At 33.0% G+C, this 17,737-nt stretch overlaps 3 protein-coding genes across 4 annotated transcripts; all 3 read left to right on the top strand.

Annotated features, from left to right (window-relative positions):
- Positions 1-3,918: 3,918 nt before the first annotated feature.
- LOC129456069 (free fatty acid receptor 3-like) lies at positions 3,919-5,313 on the top strand. Its single transcript, XM_055220897.2, has 2 exons — positions 3,919-4,008; positions 4,158-5,313. The coding sequence occupies exon 2, from the start codon at positions 4,158-4,160 to the stop codon at positions 5,082-5,084; it is 927 nt and encodes a 308-aa protein (XP_055076872.2). The 5' UTR covers positions 3,919-4,008; the 3' UTR covers positions 5,085-5,313.
- Positions 5,314-5,811: 498 nt separating this feature from the next.
- On the top strand, positions 5,812-11,194 carry hax1 (HCLS1 associated protein X-1). Of its 2 annotated transcripts, none has more exons than XM_055220899.2 (7): positions 5,812-5,999; positions 7,324-7,490; positions 8,150-8,370; positions 8,463-8,526; positions 9,423-9,544; positions 9,654-9,762; positions 10,652-11,194. In XM_055220899.2, the coding sequence occupies exons 1-7, from the start codon at positions 5,929-5,931 to the stop codon at positions 10,726-10,728; spliced, it is 831 nt and encodes a 276-aa protein (XP_055076874.2). In that variant the 5' UTR covers positions 5,812-5,928; the 3' UTR covers positions 10,729-11,194. The 2 variants fall into 2 exon arrangements, with proteins under 2 accessions (XP_055076874.2, XP_055076873.2); XM_055220898.2 differs by having other exon boundaries at positions 5,815-5,999; positions 7,243-7,490; positions 10,652-11,192.
- An 884-nt stretch (positions 11,195-12,078) lies between these two features.
- Positions 12,079-14,876, top strand: LOC129454621 (free fatty acid receptor 3-like). The gene is made up of 2 exons (XM_073858741.1): positions 12,079-12,452; positions 13,950-14,876. Exon 2 carries the CDS (start codon positions 13,950-13,952, stop codon positions 14,874-14,876), a length of 927 nt encoding a protein of 308 aa, XP_073714842.1. The 5' UTR covers positions 12,079-12,452.
- The last annotated feature ends 2,861 nt before the right edge of the window (positions 14,877-17,737 follow it).

Below are 17,737 nucleotides of genomic sequence, written 5' to 3'. Positions count from 1 at the left end.
TCCCCTGTCAAATCCTTACACACAGACTTGTTAGCATTTTTTGTTTTTGTTTCATAATGTTTTTTATTTTGTAAAAAAGTATATATATAAATATTAAGTAAATAAATAAGAAAAAGACATTTTCATCATTTTTGGATGTGAATGTCTTTTTTTAAGAAAACATTTTGTGTGCTTTGTCAGTCTGATTATCTGGGTCAGTTTCTTGGGCAGGTTTTAGATTAATCCAGCTCTAGGTTTTAGTTATTTTAGCACCGTTAAGTAGTTTTTACAAACACAACTTACAAAATTGTTAAGATATGTCAGTGCAAGATGTTTTTAAATTGAGGCAGTTCAAACATGCATTTTAATGGGACTAGGATAGGCCTTGTTTCGAAAACAGCAGCCCCTTTGTGTTAAAAGTTAAACCGCATTAATTATTAATTTCCTTTGCAAATGCTCTATCAAGGGACATAATGGGGTGGTTTCCCGGACAGGGATTAGCTTAAGCCAGGACTAGACCTTAGTTTAACTAGTTGTAACAAACATGCCTTACTAAAAACATTACTTGGGTGCATTTTAAGGCAATACAAGAGTACTGATGTATTTTAAGATAGGGCAGTGCAAGTTGTTTTCAGTTTGGACAGCTCTTGCATTTATTTTAGTCTAGGACTTGTCTAATCCCTGTCCTGGAAACCGCCCCAATATGTCCCAACTTGTTAATACTAAAGGGAAGTAGCTAAACCGTTAAAGCCAACTGTCTGACACTTTCTGACCAAACATTTAAACTTGAAAGTGTATTTGCGAATCTTTCTAGTTGCACCTTGTAGACATTTAATAAGATTAATGATGCCAGTCTGTCTTTTGAAGATTTTTGGGCTAATGTTGGGTTAAACATTAACCGGGAGTAGTTAATCATTATCCTTTACAAAGGAGAACCAGTTGCTTAACAGTAAAAAAAAACTTTTACCAATTAGTGCATTTTTAATTTGTTACCAGACATGATGCTTTAAAGATCAGGCGGTTTGTTACAGTAAATTCTGGATATAAAAATCTGCAGTTCATTCCATTTCTAACAATACTGAAGTACATGTTGCAGTTTTTTCAGCTAACAAGCTGAATACTGAAAGTTCAATACTGAAACAGCTAATCTCACCCCAAAACCAACATAACATTGGCAACAATTCTCATTCAGAAAACGCAAATTTTCATTCACAACACACTGACCTAAAAACACCAGGAAGCATTAAATAAACATTAATTTTTTTTAAGTTTGAATGATTTTACACATTTCATATAGAATACTGTAACACATTTTCACTTTATTTAAAGCATTTGTAACAAGAATGATTCAGAAATTAATCAAAATTTATTTTTTATATATAGTACTTGAAAATGACAACCAAAAGAGGAAAACAATTTCAGGGCAGCAATGATAATAAAAAAGACATGTGTAGTTGTACATTATGGTAAATAACAGTGACGGTTCTAGTTTGGCATTTGGCCACAAGTTCTCATCAATATCACATCTGGTGTCGTCTCTGGCAATACATTTTGGAAAAACCTTATCTGAACTGTTCTTCTTTGATCCATGTTTGCCAACAAATTCAGTTCCAATCTACCTCCTTTGACTAATTCATGGTAATGAGACTGAGCCAGTACAAATGGGTACAATTGCAGCTAAAATTAGCTAAAATTGCAATTAGCTGTTTTTCCGGCTATAAAATTGAGAATATTTTAAAATAATTACTGTATAAATGCTTGGAATTTGCCATCATTCTATTTTGAATGCAGTGTGTTAGCATTAGAAAAATGTGTTGAAAATATTGCATGTTGTGGAGTATGAATGGGAAGAGGTCTTGAATTTTTAAAAGTGTGGTCACTGAATGCATTATGTCTGAAAGCAATGGAAAATGGTTCATAGTATGGTCTGCACTGACTTCTGTTTTGCTGACTGTGTGTAATGTGGTTTCAGTATTGAACAATGCTTATTAGCAACTGAGAAAAACTATAAGCATTCATCTTTATGTGTGTTACAAATTTAACATAATGCCATCTTACAAGGTATATTAGTACCTGTTTTCCACCTTGTGATAAATGTTGCCATTCACTAAAAATGTGTTTAATTTTTGTCACAAAGTGCTTGAGAATTTTGCTAAACAATTGTGAATTTTTTTTCTTAGTTAATAAATCTTAAATATTTAGGAATTTACCATTAGAAAAGGAAAAAAATAGCTAAGCATGTCATTTAAAAAACCTTAATGTATGTAATTCAACATGCTGTTAATTTTAAAAGGATTGCATGTTCATCGCCTCTGCAAACTCCTTTCTTGACCACAATAACTGTACGATAGATTTGACATATTTGCATTTGGCAGATGCTTTTATCCAAAGCAATCTGCGGTGTATTACAAGGTATATAACAGTATGATGAGTGTTTGAGTTTGAATCCATGACCTTTTGCGTTGCAATCACAATTTTCTATCACTGAGTTACTAATTTATTCTATAAACAGTTCACTTTAAATTTTAATTTCCTCTGGAAAGTTCAAAAAGGGCTTACGTTTCGCATTAACTCCTGTGGTTGTGGTTTGCAGTTAGACATCTTCCTGGAAATGTAATTTTATTATATGATAAACAAATGATAAACAAATTCCCTACGTTACTGCATGTGAAATGTTACTGCATGTAAAAAGTCACTGCCTGAAATGAGAAGGAAGTCTGGAGTCTTGGTGAGTATTGTTTTACTTTTTTAGTTATTTGCATCACCTGAAAAATAGACAGTTATCTTTCTATTAAATAAACCCTTATATTTAGCAAAGGTAGTTTCTTTATATCTTATCATTTGTAATTCTTGTCATTTTGTCATTTTGTCTTTATATTTTATCATAGTCTTGATATGACAAGAGCTTTGACTAAAATCTGAATAGAGTGCTTGGACAAGATCTGATTTTCCTAATGTGGTCAGTACATTTCTGCCGGTCATCAAAACATCCCGTCAGGTTTCCACAGACTTAGTTGATGTTGGAGTTGATGATCGAGTTGAAAGGAGAAGTGAGTGGTGTTCTGTTGATGGGTTGACATGGATCACCACGAGTTCACTCTTGGCTAGGTTGAAGTTGGCATTTCTTCTTTCAAAAAATTATGTCTAGAAAGCATGAAGAGAAATAAGTAGAGAATGTGGGTACATCAGATGTAGACAGGTGCGTAACAATAGTATAAGAAGCCATGCACCTTAATTATTGGACCCATGCTGTAAAAATTCCTCGTACTTTAATTTTTAAGTTTATTCTTAATTTTAAAATGAATATCATTTTTCTTGACTAGTAAGGAAATGCTATAAATTATAAAAAGTGAGATGAATTAGTTTAAGTTATTTCAACTTTAAACTCTAAAAAATACAGAAAGTCAAAATTAATTAGTTGATTATACTTCAAAATTTAATTGCAACAAGGAATTTTTGCAGTGCAGAGAAGCAGTGTATATTGAAAATAGGAGGGACCAAGAACGGAACCTTGTGGAACCCCAGTTGTCAGCTGGTGTGACCTGGACGCCTTTCCTCCTAGGTATTCCTTGAAAGATCAGCCTGTTAGATTCGAGTTAAACCAGTTGAGTACTGTGGAGTCGAGTGATCCCCAAAGTTGGACGGGGATCAGTAAGATCTTGTAGTCACTGTGTCAAAGGCAGCAGAGAGGTCAATGAGAATTAGACAACCTACAGCAGACAGGAGCTATTACCATGTCATCTGTCCTTATGTGCATTGTACTTTTTTGAAACCAGATTGTTGACTGTCAAGTGTGTTGTTCTGTAAGAGATAAACTAAGAAGAACTGATTAAAAAACTATTTTTAGAGTCTTTGACGGAAAGGAGTGAAACTAGTCTATAACTGTTGAGGTATTGACTGTTGGATTTTTAAGCACTATGTTTACTGTTAACTTTACAATCAAACTAAGATTGTGTGCTGTATTATCCAGGTGGCACATCCACAGTCCCCATTGATTAAACAGAACTGATAACTGGAAACTAATTATTGGTAAGCAACAAAGCAAACCACAACAGTTGCCAATATTTTGGGAATAATTAAAGTGTATATTTGTGTAAGAATTAAAAAATATTTTCAGTAGTTTTATTTTTGATGAAAATACTTCTAATGTAAAAGACTTTGTGTCTTGTGTATTATAGATGATGTCGGATGCAGACATCTCACTGCATCTCTTGATATACATCACTGCATTCCTGATTGGCTTCCCTAATGCAGTACTGGCATTCTGCTGTTGCATCCGCAAGATCCGCAGTAAACCTCTCCCTATTGACATAATCATGTTGAACCTCGTGATTTCTGACCTCATCTTTCTCACCTTCCTCCCTGTGAAGATGAAAGAGGCAGCAGATAATATGGTCTGGAAGATGCCATATATCCTGTGTCATCTTAATATGTTCCTTTTCTTTCTGCCAATTTACAGTAGCTGCCAATTTTTGGTGGCGATTAGCACTGAGCGTTATGTATGCATTACTTTCCCAGTAAAATACAAGAATCCGAGGAGAATTACTTATACGATACTAATATGTATTGCTATCTGGATGAGTGTTACAGTGTTGATAGTAATAATATACAAGGCTGCATACACTGGTTCAGAAATCACCACTAACCAGACAGAACCTCAACAGTGTTACAATAATTTTACTCAAGTTCAACTCCAAGATGTGCTCAAAATCCGACTGGGTTTTGTAGCTGTTCTTTTCTGTATACCCCTCATCATTTGCTGCTTTTGTTACATCAATACCATTCGTATTTTGTTAAGGCTTCCTCTTATTAAACGTTGTCGCAGGCTCCGGGCCATTGGACTGGCTCTCGGGACGCTGCTTGTCTTTGCTATTTGTTTTGCACCTTACAACGCATCACACATTGTGGGCTACATTACACAAGAAAATCCAAAGTGGCGCATGCACACTTTAACTCTGACCACTTTAAATGCATGTTTTGATCCTATTATTTTTTACTGCATCTCTTATGAGATGAGATTGGCATTTAAAGTCTGTGCAAAAGGTTTTATTCAGTTGTATGTTCGTATAAAACGTCTTTTTGATGTTACTGTCATACTTAAATAAATTGTACAGAACAAATATGTAAAAATATCAGGCACACTGCATAACATAAAATGGTCACTATTAGTAGTGCATATTAGTAGTACCTCAATGGAACATATTGGATATTGGTACCAAATGTAATGAATACATATTGGTGCCTAAATGGTACATAAAGGACCTTTTTAAAGTTGACGAAAAGCAGCAGTTATTGTGTATAATTGGACAAACACAAGATGCTAAATTGTGTGTTTTTGCACTTAGCACTATTGATGATATTTGTTTGTTTTTTCATATGCTGAAAATATTAAGAAAAAGTGTCAAATATGCATATAAAATGTATTATATATATATAATATAACATATATATATAACATATATACATAACATGTACAATTAATTTATAAATTATATATATATATATATATATATATATATATATATATATATATATATATATATATATATATATATATATATATATATATATATATATATATATATATATATATATATATATATAGTTATATAGTTATATATATATATATATATATATATATATATATATAAATTTAAGGCTGTATTGATAAATAATTTATAAATTAATTGTACATGTAACCCCTGATTTTGACGTGTATTAGTAGATATTCTGTGTATAAACAAATAAATAAACAAATAAAGAGTTTAATAAGAGTTGTGCTATCGCGGTGCTTTGATGAACACAGAAACTTTTATTTTGAAAGTCTCTTCAGGAAGCCTGTGGAAAGGTCTCGTAAATTTGCTCACTGTCCTTCCTGCGTTCAATCCCTGATGCAACTGTGTTTGTTATGGTGTTGTTTAAATATCCACATAGCTGCTGCCTCCTTAAATGAGCGTGTTTGATCTCTTTCGTGGATTTTTTGGGGTCCCCGGTGGTCATTATCGTGGAGGTGATCGGAGGTGAGTCTATCTAACGTTAACCGTTTAACTTAACTGTGACAGCTGCTAGAGCTAGACAGATTGACACTTGAATAACTTATTAGTAGTAAGTTAAATTTATTCGCTTCTCAATTATTTTGGTAAATTTTAAAGAAGACACTTTAAAGTTTTATATAAAAATATTAAATTAAAAAGTATTTTGGGACTTCGAGTTTATTTAAATAAATAAACATATTCTGTTAATTATATATTATATATAAATATATAAAATGCTATAAAAATGAAGTCATAAGTCTAAACTAGTTTTTCTCTAAATTTCAAGTTAAAATCACAAAAAATATTTTTGTTACACTTTTAGTGGATTTACCAGCATAAGCCACTAGGTGTCACTGGTTTTCTGCACACTCTTGGTACAATTTATTGCATTGCTGTTACTGCCTTATTATTAACTCATTCCCTGCCAGCCATTTTTTTAAATGTTGCCCGCCAGCATTTTTTTATTTCTTACAAAATGCCTTCCAGGAAACTTTTCTCCTAAAAATATATAAACATACAAATATTTCAAATGAAAGAATAGACCCTCTGCTTTCAAACAAACAAACAAAACAGGAATAACGTTTCATCCTATCTATATTTTTTTCTCTGCTTTAAGTTATAAACTCTTAAATATGGGTATTTTTCTTTAAAAATATTTTTTTTAGCAAAAAGCTAAATTAATTGCATTTTTGTGAAGAAATTTGGTTAAAGATCAGACTCAGAACGATTACCAAAACATATACAGAGTTTAAATTTTGTAAATAACATTTTGGCTTTAGTTTTTCATAAATTGGGATAATCGCGTTATTGCAAATTAACCTAAAAAATCATCAGGAACACGTTTTATGCAAATGTTTTCTCTTTATTGACGAGATAACTTATCCATAATTTTTTATCATAATTACTTTTATTTTACTTTATACCATAATTTGGTAGGTATCCCAGTGGCGGGACAGTAACATTTAGCAGATGTTATTTTTTATGTCTTTTTACATAATTGAATTTATAAAACACTGATAAAATGTATTCCAAATAGTTTTGCAGCTTTCCAATGATATAATGTTACGATTAGATTTAGAATTCACCTACAAATATTGAAGTAATCTCATGTGCCCCATACAAGAGGACATTCATAGTCTCGTATAATTATGTTTATTTAAATTTTTTTGTGTTTTGAAGGATTAATTCTTCTGAAAGTGGTTTATTTTATTGTATATGTTTTAATCAGGGACCCATTCTTTGATGGGATTTTGAATGAGGATGATGAAGACGATGATGACAGTGGAATTCACTATGATGACTTTAACAGGCCCCATCGGGACCCCTTTGATGATGCCTTCAGATTCGGTTTCAGTTTCGGACCAGGAGGGATGCGCTTTGAGGAACCTCAAGGGTTCGGCCAGATCTTCAAGGAGATAGAAGAGATATTTGCTGGTTCAGGTCGCTTTGATGGACAAGACGGGTTTGGACACAGAAGTATGTTGCATTTTTATTATTTATTTTCCTGTGTTTACCTCTACTGTATATCTGTAGATTATCTGTAGGATTAGGAAAGTTTGATTTCAATTATTGATTTCACTTTCATTACAGTCATGACCCTACTCAGTCAATATTAAAGCAAAACTAAAGAGTTTTTTTTACCTTAAAATAACGTTTCCAAAAAAGTTTCAGTCGTTCATCCACTCGAAACAGAGTGAACGGCACTTTCACATTTGCTTTGCAGCCCTCTATCGGCCAAAACCGCACTAAAGAAGTTTCCAACCGTCGGGTTGCGGTCCTGTAGTTTGAGTGAAAACCACAAAAAACTTGCTTTACGTCAGACCTACAATCCAATCAGAGCCAGCTATGCTGCAGTAGGTTAAATTATTCACGACAGTGGTAATGGAAAATTCCGCTTCTGACCTGTAGGGGGAGCAAAGAGCAACAACTCTTTAGGGTTGCTTTAAGGTTATATTTTTACAGAAGTTTTTTTACGTGATGTAGGATGATTTTATTCAGAAAACACTAAAAAATGTACTTTAGCTAGGTTTTCATAGACATTGTCACTATTGAGAAGCTTCCAGCTTTGCTCTTGTAACTAAGTTCTCACCACAATTATCATAATTTTTACAAATTTATGATTTGTTGTTGCTCAGATATCCCATGGATTGAAGCTCCGCCCCCTCTAGATGGTGCTAAGAAAGGCCGGGGTGGAGGGGGAAGTGGAAACTCCCTCAGGGATTTCATGTTGAAGTCTCCAGAGAGTTTACCCCCAAACCCATCCCTCCCTCCTCCCTCTGTGACGCCAAAAGATGGGGGTTCCTCATCTCCTCAGGGTCCCAGTGACCCCTTTCCTCATTGGAGACCCTTTTCAAAGGTGAAACAAAGTGATTCAAGACATATAAGAATCTTTTCACATTGGGTTCTGATCCGTTTGTCTCACCTGGATTTGGTTTGTTTTGGTTTTAGTTTCATGACCTTTGGAAAGATGGTCTGTCAAGACCAAAGGAAGAAGAGAGAAAAGAGGATGGAGGTAAAATCAAGCAATGGAAAATACATTTTGGTGATTCTCACGAAATCCATACTTAGGTGTCCAGCATCAGATTAAAAAAAAATTAAGTTCCTTACTTACTAGTTGAACTTACTGTAACCATTATTTGTAGAGGATTTAATAAATATTTACTATTGAATTATTTACATTTTTTAGATTATAATTATCAAAAATAATCATTACCGCAACATGATATTACATTAAATATATGCATTTAAAAACTCATGTTTCGGTAATGAGAACTAAAAAGTTGTCTAGGTGCTATGAAAAACAAAATTTCAACTTCTATCTGGATAGAAAAAAATAAGAACTGCTTACCTGGTAGCCATCTTGAATGTCACAGTCAATTATGCCCCTTTTTTTTTGAAAATGTTAGTTCTTTAAGGACTTAAACAATGATTGAAAATTGTTGGGGAGGATGAGAAAATTAGTCTTGGACACATTTATATTCCTTATTATTGTCTCTACATTTACCAATGATCACCAAATACCACATGTTTCTTTTCTGTAAATGTTTATAGGATAACATGCACTGAAGATTTTTATTTTTTAGATTTTTTAATTATAAATAATTCCATGTCAAAGAACCCAAATCCAGTCATGGACACGTTGCGGTAATGACAATTTTCCTATTAAATGTGCAAAAAACAACAAAATTGTTTTGTATGATGTCATTTGAAATCATGTGCAAAATAGTACATGATTTTTGTAACTGTATGCTTCTTATTTTGATACTCTTACTTTGCATTTACTTTTTTTTATCAAAATGTTTCATGACACCTCATAAGTCTAATTTCGCGAGAATCACCCATTTGATGATTGGTACACAATTGTTCCTAAGTTTATTTCCTTATTTTGTCTCTGGTTCTTGTCTATAGATCTTGACACCCAGGTGTCATCAGGTGGGCTGGATCAGATCTTAACCCCAGCACCTTCACAGCCGAAGATCAGGTCATTTTTTAAATCTGTCAGTGTCTCCAAAGTGGTCCGACCAGATGGAGTGAGTAATCTCCTAATTGACAAAATCTTTATGAATCTACAGAACAAATCTGAAAAGCATTTCTATTACAAACAATAATGCATTGCTATATGTGTATGTGTTTGTATAGACTATTGAAGAAAGAAGAACAGTCAGAGACAGTGAAGGGAATGAAGAGACTACAGTAAGTGTTACAGGAGGTCCTGGTGTAGAAGATCAAAATGGTCCTGTCATGCCAGGTTAGTGGTCAATGTCCATCATAGTGTCTTTTCTTATGTAATGTATGATCTTGAAAGAGAGAGTTCACCTCAAAATGAAATTCGATCATCACTTATGCACCCTCGTGTAAACCTGTATGAGTTCCTTTTTTCCATTGAACACAAATAAAGAGATTATGGCGGTACATGTTGACTACTTCCATAGTATTCGTTTTTGGAAGTCAATGGGTACCGTCAAATGTGTACTTACCATTTATCTAGATATCTATATTTGTGTTCAGCAGAATAAAGAAACTCATACAGGTTTAGGACAATGTAAGGGGGAGTAAATCATGAAAGAATTTTCATTTTGGGGTGAACTATCCCTTTAAAGGTTCCTGCAGTAGTTCGCATGCAGAGGTATTACATTTTATGGTGTATTAAATCTATTGTATTTTATTTTAATAACTTTATTTTAATATTTATACACCATCATTGTGCATTTTAAATAGCATTTTTTCAAATATTCTTTAAAGGTGCAGTGTGTAATTTTTAGAAGGATCTCTGGACAGAAATGCAATATAATATACAAAACTACATTATCAGGGGTGTATAAAGACCTTTTTATAATAAATCGTTATGTTTTAATTACCTTAGAATGAGATGTTTTTATCTACATCCCCTTACGTGGAAGTCGCCATTTTGAAGCCCTTAACGGACAAACATTTTTATCTCCGACAATGACATGTTTTTCCGGTGGCGGCTACTGTAGCTTCTCTATGCGTTTCAAAAGCGAGGGGTGAGCAGTGGGCTGAGCCGTTGGTTGCAATTCGCAATCTCTCCACTAGATGCTGCTGAAATTTACACACTGCACCTTTAAGATCATTTTAATTCTTGAAAACAATCAAAATGTATTTTCTGCATCTTTCAGGTGGTTCTCCATCGTCCGGTTATATGCAGGATGATTTCTCATTGTTTTCGAAGTTCTTTGGAGGCTTTCGAGGTTGAAAGAGCTCAGGATTTTCATACTGTATAAAGGACAATATCTTTTCATCCTTCCTTCATAAATCTACCAACTGCAAAAAACAGTAATTTCACACGATTCAGTTTGATTTAATTCATCACTGTATATCTGTTGAGATCCAGTAGTGAGAATCATTGCTCCAGTATTGCAAAATAAAGACTAAAAAAATCTGCGGGCCTTGCTATTTTTAATATGATTATTAGGAATAGACACATAATTATGTCATGAATACAAGCTGTGTCAGTTGTAGTTTGTGCCCCAATGCTTTAAAGATTATTTAAAGAAAAGGAGATGAATCACACTGACTGTCACAGATTTAGTCAAGGCTGTTATGAAATATGAAAAAAACATTAGATGATTGTGCAGTGGAACATTAATATTTTATCATACATTGTATTTTTAAATGTGTTTGCACTCTGTAAATAAAAAAAACGAGTCTAAATGTTTTTTTAGTTTTTTTATGAGTGATTGTTTCATTTGCTTTTCACACTTACATTTACACTTGCTTTCCAACACAGACACAGGCATATATACAAAAGTATATAAATATGAAGTAAATAAACAATTTGGATGTTAAGAAAACATTTTGTGTGCTTTGTCAGTCTGATTCCCGGACAGGTTTTAGATTTATCCAGGACTAGGTCTTAGTTATATTAGGACATTTAAGTTGTTTTTACAATCTTACAACAGTGTTGTGCATCTTAAGACAAAGCAATGCACTTGATTTATGTTAAGAAACGTCAGTGCAAGATGTTTTTACATTAAAGTTCAAACATTATTTTTTTCAGGACTAATCCCTGTCACAGAAACTGTGTTGAAAGTTAAGCTGTATAAATTAGTTTGCCTTGCAAATGATCTCTATATCGAGGGCCAAGCATATTTATAGTAAAGGGAAGTAACTGTTTTTAACTAACGATGCTTTCTGAATCAGGTTATTTGTTACAGTAAATTCTGCATATAAAATCTGCAGTTTCATTGCATTTCTAACAATACTGAAATACATGTTAAGTATTCATCTGTTTGTGTATTTAACATCTTGCCATCTTACAAGGTAAATACAAAATGTAATTCAACATGCTGTTTTTTTAAGGATTACATGTTAATCACCTCTTAACTGTAAGATTTTACATTTGTGCATTTGGCAAATGCTTTTATCCTCTAGAAAGTACAAAAAGGGCTTCTGTTTAGCATAAAGTATTAAACAGTTGACCAAAAGCCCTGTGGTAGTATTTGTGGTTTGCAATGAAACATCTTCCTGGAAATAAAATTTTGATATAAATAATAATAAACAAATGATAAACAAATGCTGTATGTTACTGAATGTGAATGTTGGTGCCTGAAATGAGAACGAAGTCTGAAGTCTTGGTGAGTAGTTTGGTTTTATCTATTCACTTATTTTCACTTATTTGCACCTATACAGACTAAAAAATCTTCTGTGGCTTTCCTTTAAGGCAGTTATTTTTTGTCTCAACATTTTGTCTGAAAGTCTTGATATGCTCGGACCAGATAGTCAACCCTCACCTCTCCAGACAAATCAGCCTGTGAGATATAACTTGAACCAATTTTCTGAGCTGATGTTTTCTGTTAACTTTACTAAGTCTTTGTGCTGTATTGTCCAGGTTGCTTCACACAAGTGCTCATCCATGATGCACATCGATTAAATGGGATTGCTAACAGTAAAAAAAGAAAAAAGACAAAGATTTAAAATGTAAGTATCATATATATATATATATATATACACTTATATGTATGTATATTTTATTGGTAAGACTTTACAATAACAGGACACGAATAATCATAATAAGCCTTGTACTAATCAATAACCAGTGTTGGGGAAAGTTACTTTTAAAAGTATCATGAGTCATATGAATTCATTTCTAGAAGAACGAAAACTATGCACAATGTTTATGTTTGTAATGCAAAACTGTTTATACATTTGCCCCTGCAGCTGAGTTACAAACATCATTGAATGGCAATGGATTTATTGCAATCAGGGGCGTGCACCATTTTTTTTCAAGGGGGCACAGTGTGCACAGCTGAGCTCACAGAAATTTGTGCATACACAGACATCAAACGAAATATTATGGACCTTCAGTCTTTTCCATGGCACTTACATTTCTAACAATCTGAGCGCCCCTGCCTTGCAAAAAAAAAAGTGTTGACTAACTTTTATATCGAATACTATTCAATCGGAATAATGACATATTGGCATTATATTTACATATGAAACGGCTTGTTTTGTTTATTTACATTTTGTTTAATGACTTGTTTAATTGTGTCATTAATGCATAATGCTAGATAAGACCCTTATGCCTCGTTTGGAATTGTTTATAGTCATTTGAAACTCCGTTGAAAAAAACTGTTAAGTGTTGAGTTCAGTATTAAGTGTTGGGCTCTATTAAAGTCCATTAAAATGATAAAAATCCTGCAATGTTTTCCTCAAAAAAAAAAAAAAAAAAAAAAAAAATGTCTTCTCGACTGAACAAAGAAAGACATCAACATTTTGGATGACATGGTGGTGAGTAAATTATCTGGATCTTTCTTTTAAGAAAATGGAATATTCCTTTAATGTAATTTTAAATTCATAAAGTATATAAACAACGAAAATGACATAAGCTATAGTCACGTGATTGATTTTAATGTTCAATAATGATTTTAAAAAATATGTTTAGATAAAATTATTAGAGGAACGGATTTTTTGCATTAAATTTTACCTCATGTGAGCATGTGTGATTCCGCGCCCCCGTGAACTCTGACGAACTTTGGCGTTGTACCAAGAAGATGAATCTAGAAATCTCTACTAATATAATGTCGAGACGGTCACATTTTAAATCATACATTTTCTACACAGAGGACGTTTTAATTCCTCAGATAGCCAGAAGCAACAGCAAAGCTGGTGAGCGCGCTCAGACGCTGACGTCTGCGGCTGCGCTGACTGCAGCGCCTGCCGCCAGAATAAATGTAACATGATAAAAAACAAAACACTATCTAAACTGCAAAAATCTCTGAAAAGTGACAAGGAAGGATACATCACAGAATTGATAATATATTAAAGATTAAAAGAAAGCAACAGATGCTTCTTTGATTTTGAGGTTGCATGCAAAATCCATTTGGCTAAAAAAACCGAGGGGGCACGTTAGAATAAGATTGAGATTCAGCCTTAATATTACAATGAAACAAATGTGTGTGTCTGTGTGTATTACAGATGGTTGTAAAAGACATGCCCACCTTGTATCTCTCCATATACATCATTGCATTCCTGATTGGTCTCCCTAATGCAGTCCTGGCATTCTGCTGTTGCATCCGCAAGATCCGCAGTAAACCTCTCCCTATTGACATAATCATGTTGAACCTCGTGATTTCTGACCTCGTCTTCCTCACCTTCCTCCCTGTGAAGATGAAAGAGGCAGCAGATAATATGTTCTGGAAGATGCCATATATCCTGTGTCATCTTAATCTGTTCCTGTTCTTAATGCCACTTTACAGTAGCAGCCAGTTTTTGGCTGCGATTAGCACTGAGCGTTATGTATGCGTCGCTTTCCCAGTAAAATACAAGAATCCGAAGAGAATCACTTATACGATACTAATATGTATTGCTATCTGGATGTTCATTTTAGTAACTGCTGTATTTACTCACATGGCTGCGTACGGCGGTTCTAATAATGACACTAACTACACAGAACCTCAACTGTGTTACACTAATTTTACACAAGAGCAACTCCATAATTTGCTCAAAATGAGATTGGCTTTTGTAGCAGCGTTTTTCTGTATACCCCTCATAATTTGCTGCTTTTGTTACATCAATACCATTCGTATTTTGTTAAAGCTTCCTCTTATTAAACGTTGTCGCAGGCTCCGGGCCATTGGACTGGCTCTCGGGACGCTGCTTGTGTTTGCTATTTGTTTTGCACCTTACAACGCATCACACATTGTGGGCTACATTACACAAGAAAATCCAAAGTGGCGCATGTACTCTTTAACTTTCTCCACTTTAAATGCATGTTTTGATGTTATTATTTTTTACTGCATCTCTTATGAGATGAGATTGGCATTTAATGTCTGTGAAAAAGGATTTATTCAGTTTTATGTTCGTATAAAAAGTTTTTTTAATGTTGCTGTCATACTTAAATAAATTGTACAGAACACATATGTAAAGATATAAGGCATACTGGTCAAAAAATGGTCACTAGTTGTCACCTTGCTATTACACCATTAAGAGTACATATTAGTAGTACTTCAATAGAACATATTGGTATCAAATCTAATGTATACATATTGGCGCCTATGAATGGTACCTATTAGGAACTTTTACCATAGTGACACCATTTTTGACCATTTTTGATATACACAATACACTTTATGCATTTTGACACAAAGCAAAATGTAGAACCAACTTCAAGTCTTGTTATTTTTAATATGATTTCTATTATGAATGAACACAAAATTGTGTCATCAATACACACCGAATCACACTGACTGTCACAGATTTAGTCAAGGTTGTTATGAAAATTATTATTTTTAATGTTTTTGCACTTTGTTTTATAAATAATTGTTTTATTTGCTTCTTTTGAATTTTCCTTTTTTTAAGTATTTCACATTTGGGTCAGTGACAAAAACTTGTTTTAAAAGCATGCATCAGGTTTATTTCAATGCACTGTGTATTTATGTCAATTTATGTTTTTATGAAATAAATTACATTTGCACCATTTTCATAAAAGTTAACCTGAAAAGTTAACCTGGACCTGAAAATGTCAAATGGTGTATTGTGCCAAAGAATGAAAAATATTTAATATTTTATCCACCTTGATGGCATGTAAGCGAAATCATTATTTTAAAATATCATTTTTTGAGTTATTTCTAAATGTAAATTTTAATGCCTTATTCTAGTATTTGTCCTGATATATGCTGAAAACAGCTCTGTTTTCTAAATGAGCTTTGATGTAAAAAATGCATGTAAAAATCATATTACACTAAACTAGATGATTATATTTTATTCCACATTTTTTAAATAAATATATTTATTTTTTAATAAAAAAAATACTAGTTTCACCAATTGACACAGACCGTTTACACCACATTGACATGTTTGCAATTATCCCCCAAATATTATTTCAAAATGTAATACAACCAGAAATTTTAGACTTGGTCCTCAAAAAAGAGAATGTATGCAAATCTGCAAATTTATTTAGAAATTTTAACCCTTTTGCATTGAATTTATCCATACGGACACAAGATAATTAACGTCACATCATTGACCTATTTGTTTTGGTGTGCAGCTGTAGTTTAGGTGCCTGCAAGTCAATGTGGCTTTCCAGTATATTGTCATGCCTGATTTCAAACCTGCCGTTTAGCAATTTTACAGTTAATATTTCTGTTTTACATTAGTAATGGTATAAAAACATATTACACAAGTAAAGCTACAATATGGAGACTCATAGAGATTAAAAAATTGTTTGCAAATCTTCTGAACAGTGAATGAGAAGTGTGCTTCTCTGCACAGTTGGATCTGTATGTATTAACATTTATCAAATGTGGAAACTTTGTACTGTGTTATATAAAATAAAATCTTGTTAATGGAGGATAGTGAGGAATGTTGGACAGGAGTGTGGAGAATAAAAGCCTCTTACATTCAAAGAGTTTACATTTTTACATCCATTTACTTTATATTGTAGCTGTTTGGAAGCATGCAAGGCGATTATATCAAATGCTTGTAAATGTGTTCTTGGTTTCAATATTCAATCAAATTAAATGATAACATAGAAATGGTATTGGATATCATTCAGTTGAATTCATTATTGCATTGTTGACAATTTCAGACCCCTCCATGATTTCTAAGTGGGAGAACTTGCAAAATAGCAGGGTGTTCAAATACTTATTTTCCTCACTGTACCTTGTGCATCTTGAGACAAAGCAATGAGATACGTCAGTGCAAGATGTTTACATTAAAGCTCAAACATAATTTTTTTCAGGACTAACCCCTGTCCTGGAAACTGTATTGAAAGATAAACTGCATGAATTAGTTTGCCTTACAAATTATATCTATATCGATGGACATAATAAGACCAAGCATATTTATACTGAAGAAAAGTAGCTGTTTTTAACTTGTTATTATGCTTTCAGGATCAGGTGATGTGTTACAGTAAATTCTGGATATAAAAATCTGCAGTTTCATTGCACTTCTAACAATATTGATGTACATAAGTATTCACCTGTTTTACAAATTTAACATCTTGCCATCTTACGAGGTAATTACAAAATGTAATTCAACATGCTGTTTTTTTAAGGATTACATGTTCATCACCTCTTAACTGTAAGATTTTACATTTGTGCATTTGGCAGATGCTTTTATCCTCAAAAAGGGCTTCTGTTTCACATGAAGTATTGTAAGGTTGAGAAAAAGCCCCGTGGTAGTATTTGTGGTTTGTAATTAAACAACTTCCTGGAAATGTAATTATGACATATATAATAATAAACAAATGATAAACAAATGCTGTATGTTATTGCATGTGAATGTTTCTGCCTGAAATGAGAATGAAGTCTGAAGTCTTGGTGAGTAGTTTAGTTTTATCTATTCACTTATTTTCTCTTATTTGCATTTACAGACTAAAAAATCTTGTTGCTTTTCTTTTTTAAAAAACCCTTACATTTAATAAAGGCAGTTATTTTTTGTCTCCACATTTTGTCTGAAAGTCTTGATATGCTCGGACCAGATAGTCATCCCTCTCATCTCCGGAAAAATCAGCCTGTGAGATATGAGTTATACCAATTTTCTGAGCTGATGTTTTCTGTTAACTTTACTAAGTCTTTGTGCTGTATTGTCCAGGTGGTGATTGCTTCACACAAGTGCTCATCCATGATGCACATCGATTAAATGGGATTGCTAACAGAAAAATAATTCTTAAGACACAAAGATTAAAAATGTAAGTATCATTAGTAAATTAATAATCACTTTAATATAAACTAACGATAAGCCATGTACTAATCAATAACCAT

The sequence above is a fragment of the Misgurnus anguillicaudatus genome, chromosome 20 (genome assembly GCF_027580225.2).
Source record: "Misgurnus anguillicaudatus chromosome 20, ASM2758022v2, whole genome shotgun sequence".
Lineage (NCBI taxonomy): Eukaryota > Metazoa > Chordata > Actinopteri > Cypriniformes > Cobitidae > Misgurnus > Misgurnus anguillicaudatus.
The sequence above is the reverse complement of the archived record's forward strand: the minus strand, read 5'-3'. Positions and strand labels throughout refer to the sequence as shown.

What these genes read in the sequence shown, in the direction of transcription:
- LOC129456069 (XM_055220897.2), top strand. Translation starts at nt 4,158, where the DNA reads ATGATGTCGGATGCAGACATCTCACTGCATCTCTTGATATACATCACT.
- hax1 (XM_055220898.2), top strand. Translation starts at nt 5,929, where the DNA reads ATGAGCGTGTTTGATCTCTTTCGTGGATTTTTTGGGGTCCCCGGTGGT. An exon ending in ATTGGAGACCCTTTTCAAAG is followed by an intron (nt 8,371 to 8,462) that starts GTGAAACAAAGT and finishes TTTTGGTTTTAG; the next exon opens with TTTCATGACCTTTGGAAAGA. An exon ending in AAATGGTCCTGTCATGCCAG is followed by an intron (nt 9,763 to 10,651) that starts GTTAGTGGTCAA and finishes TGCATCTTTCAG; the next exon opens with GTGGTTCTCCATCGTCCGGT.
- LOC129454621 (XM_073858741.1), top strand. Translation starts at nt 13,950, where the DNA reads ATGGTTGTAAAAGACATGCCCACCTTGTATCTCTCCATATACATCATT.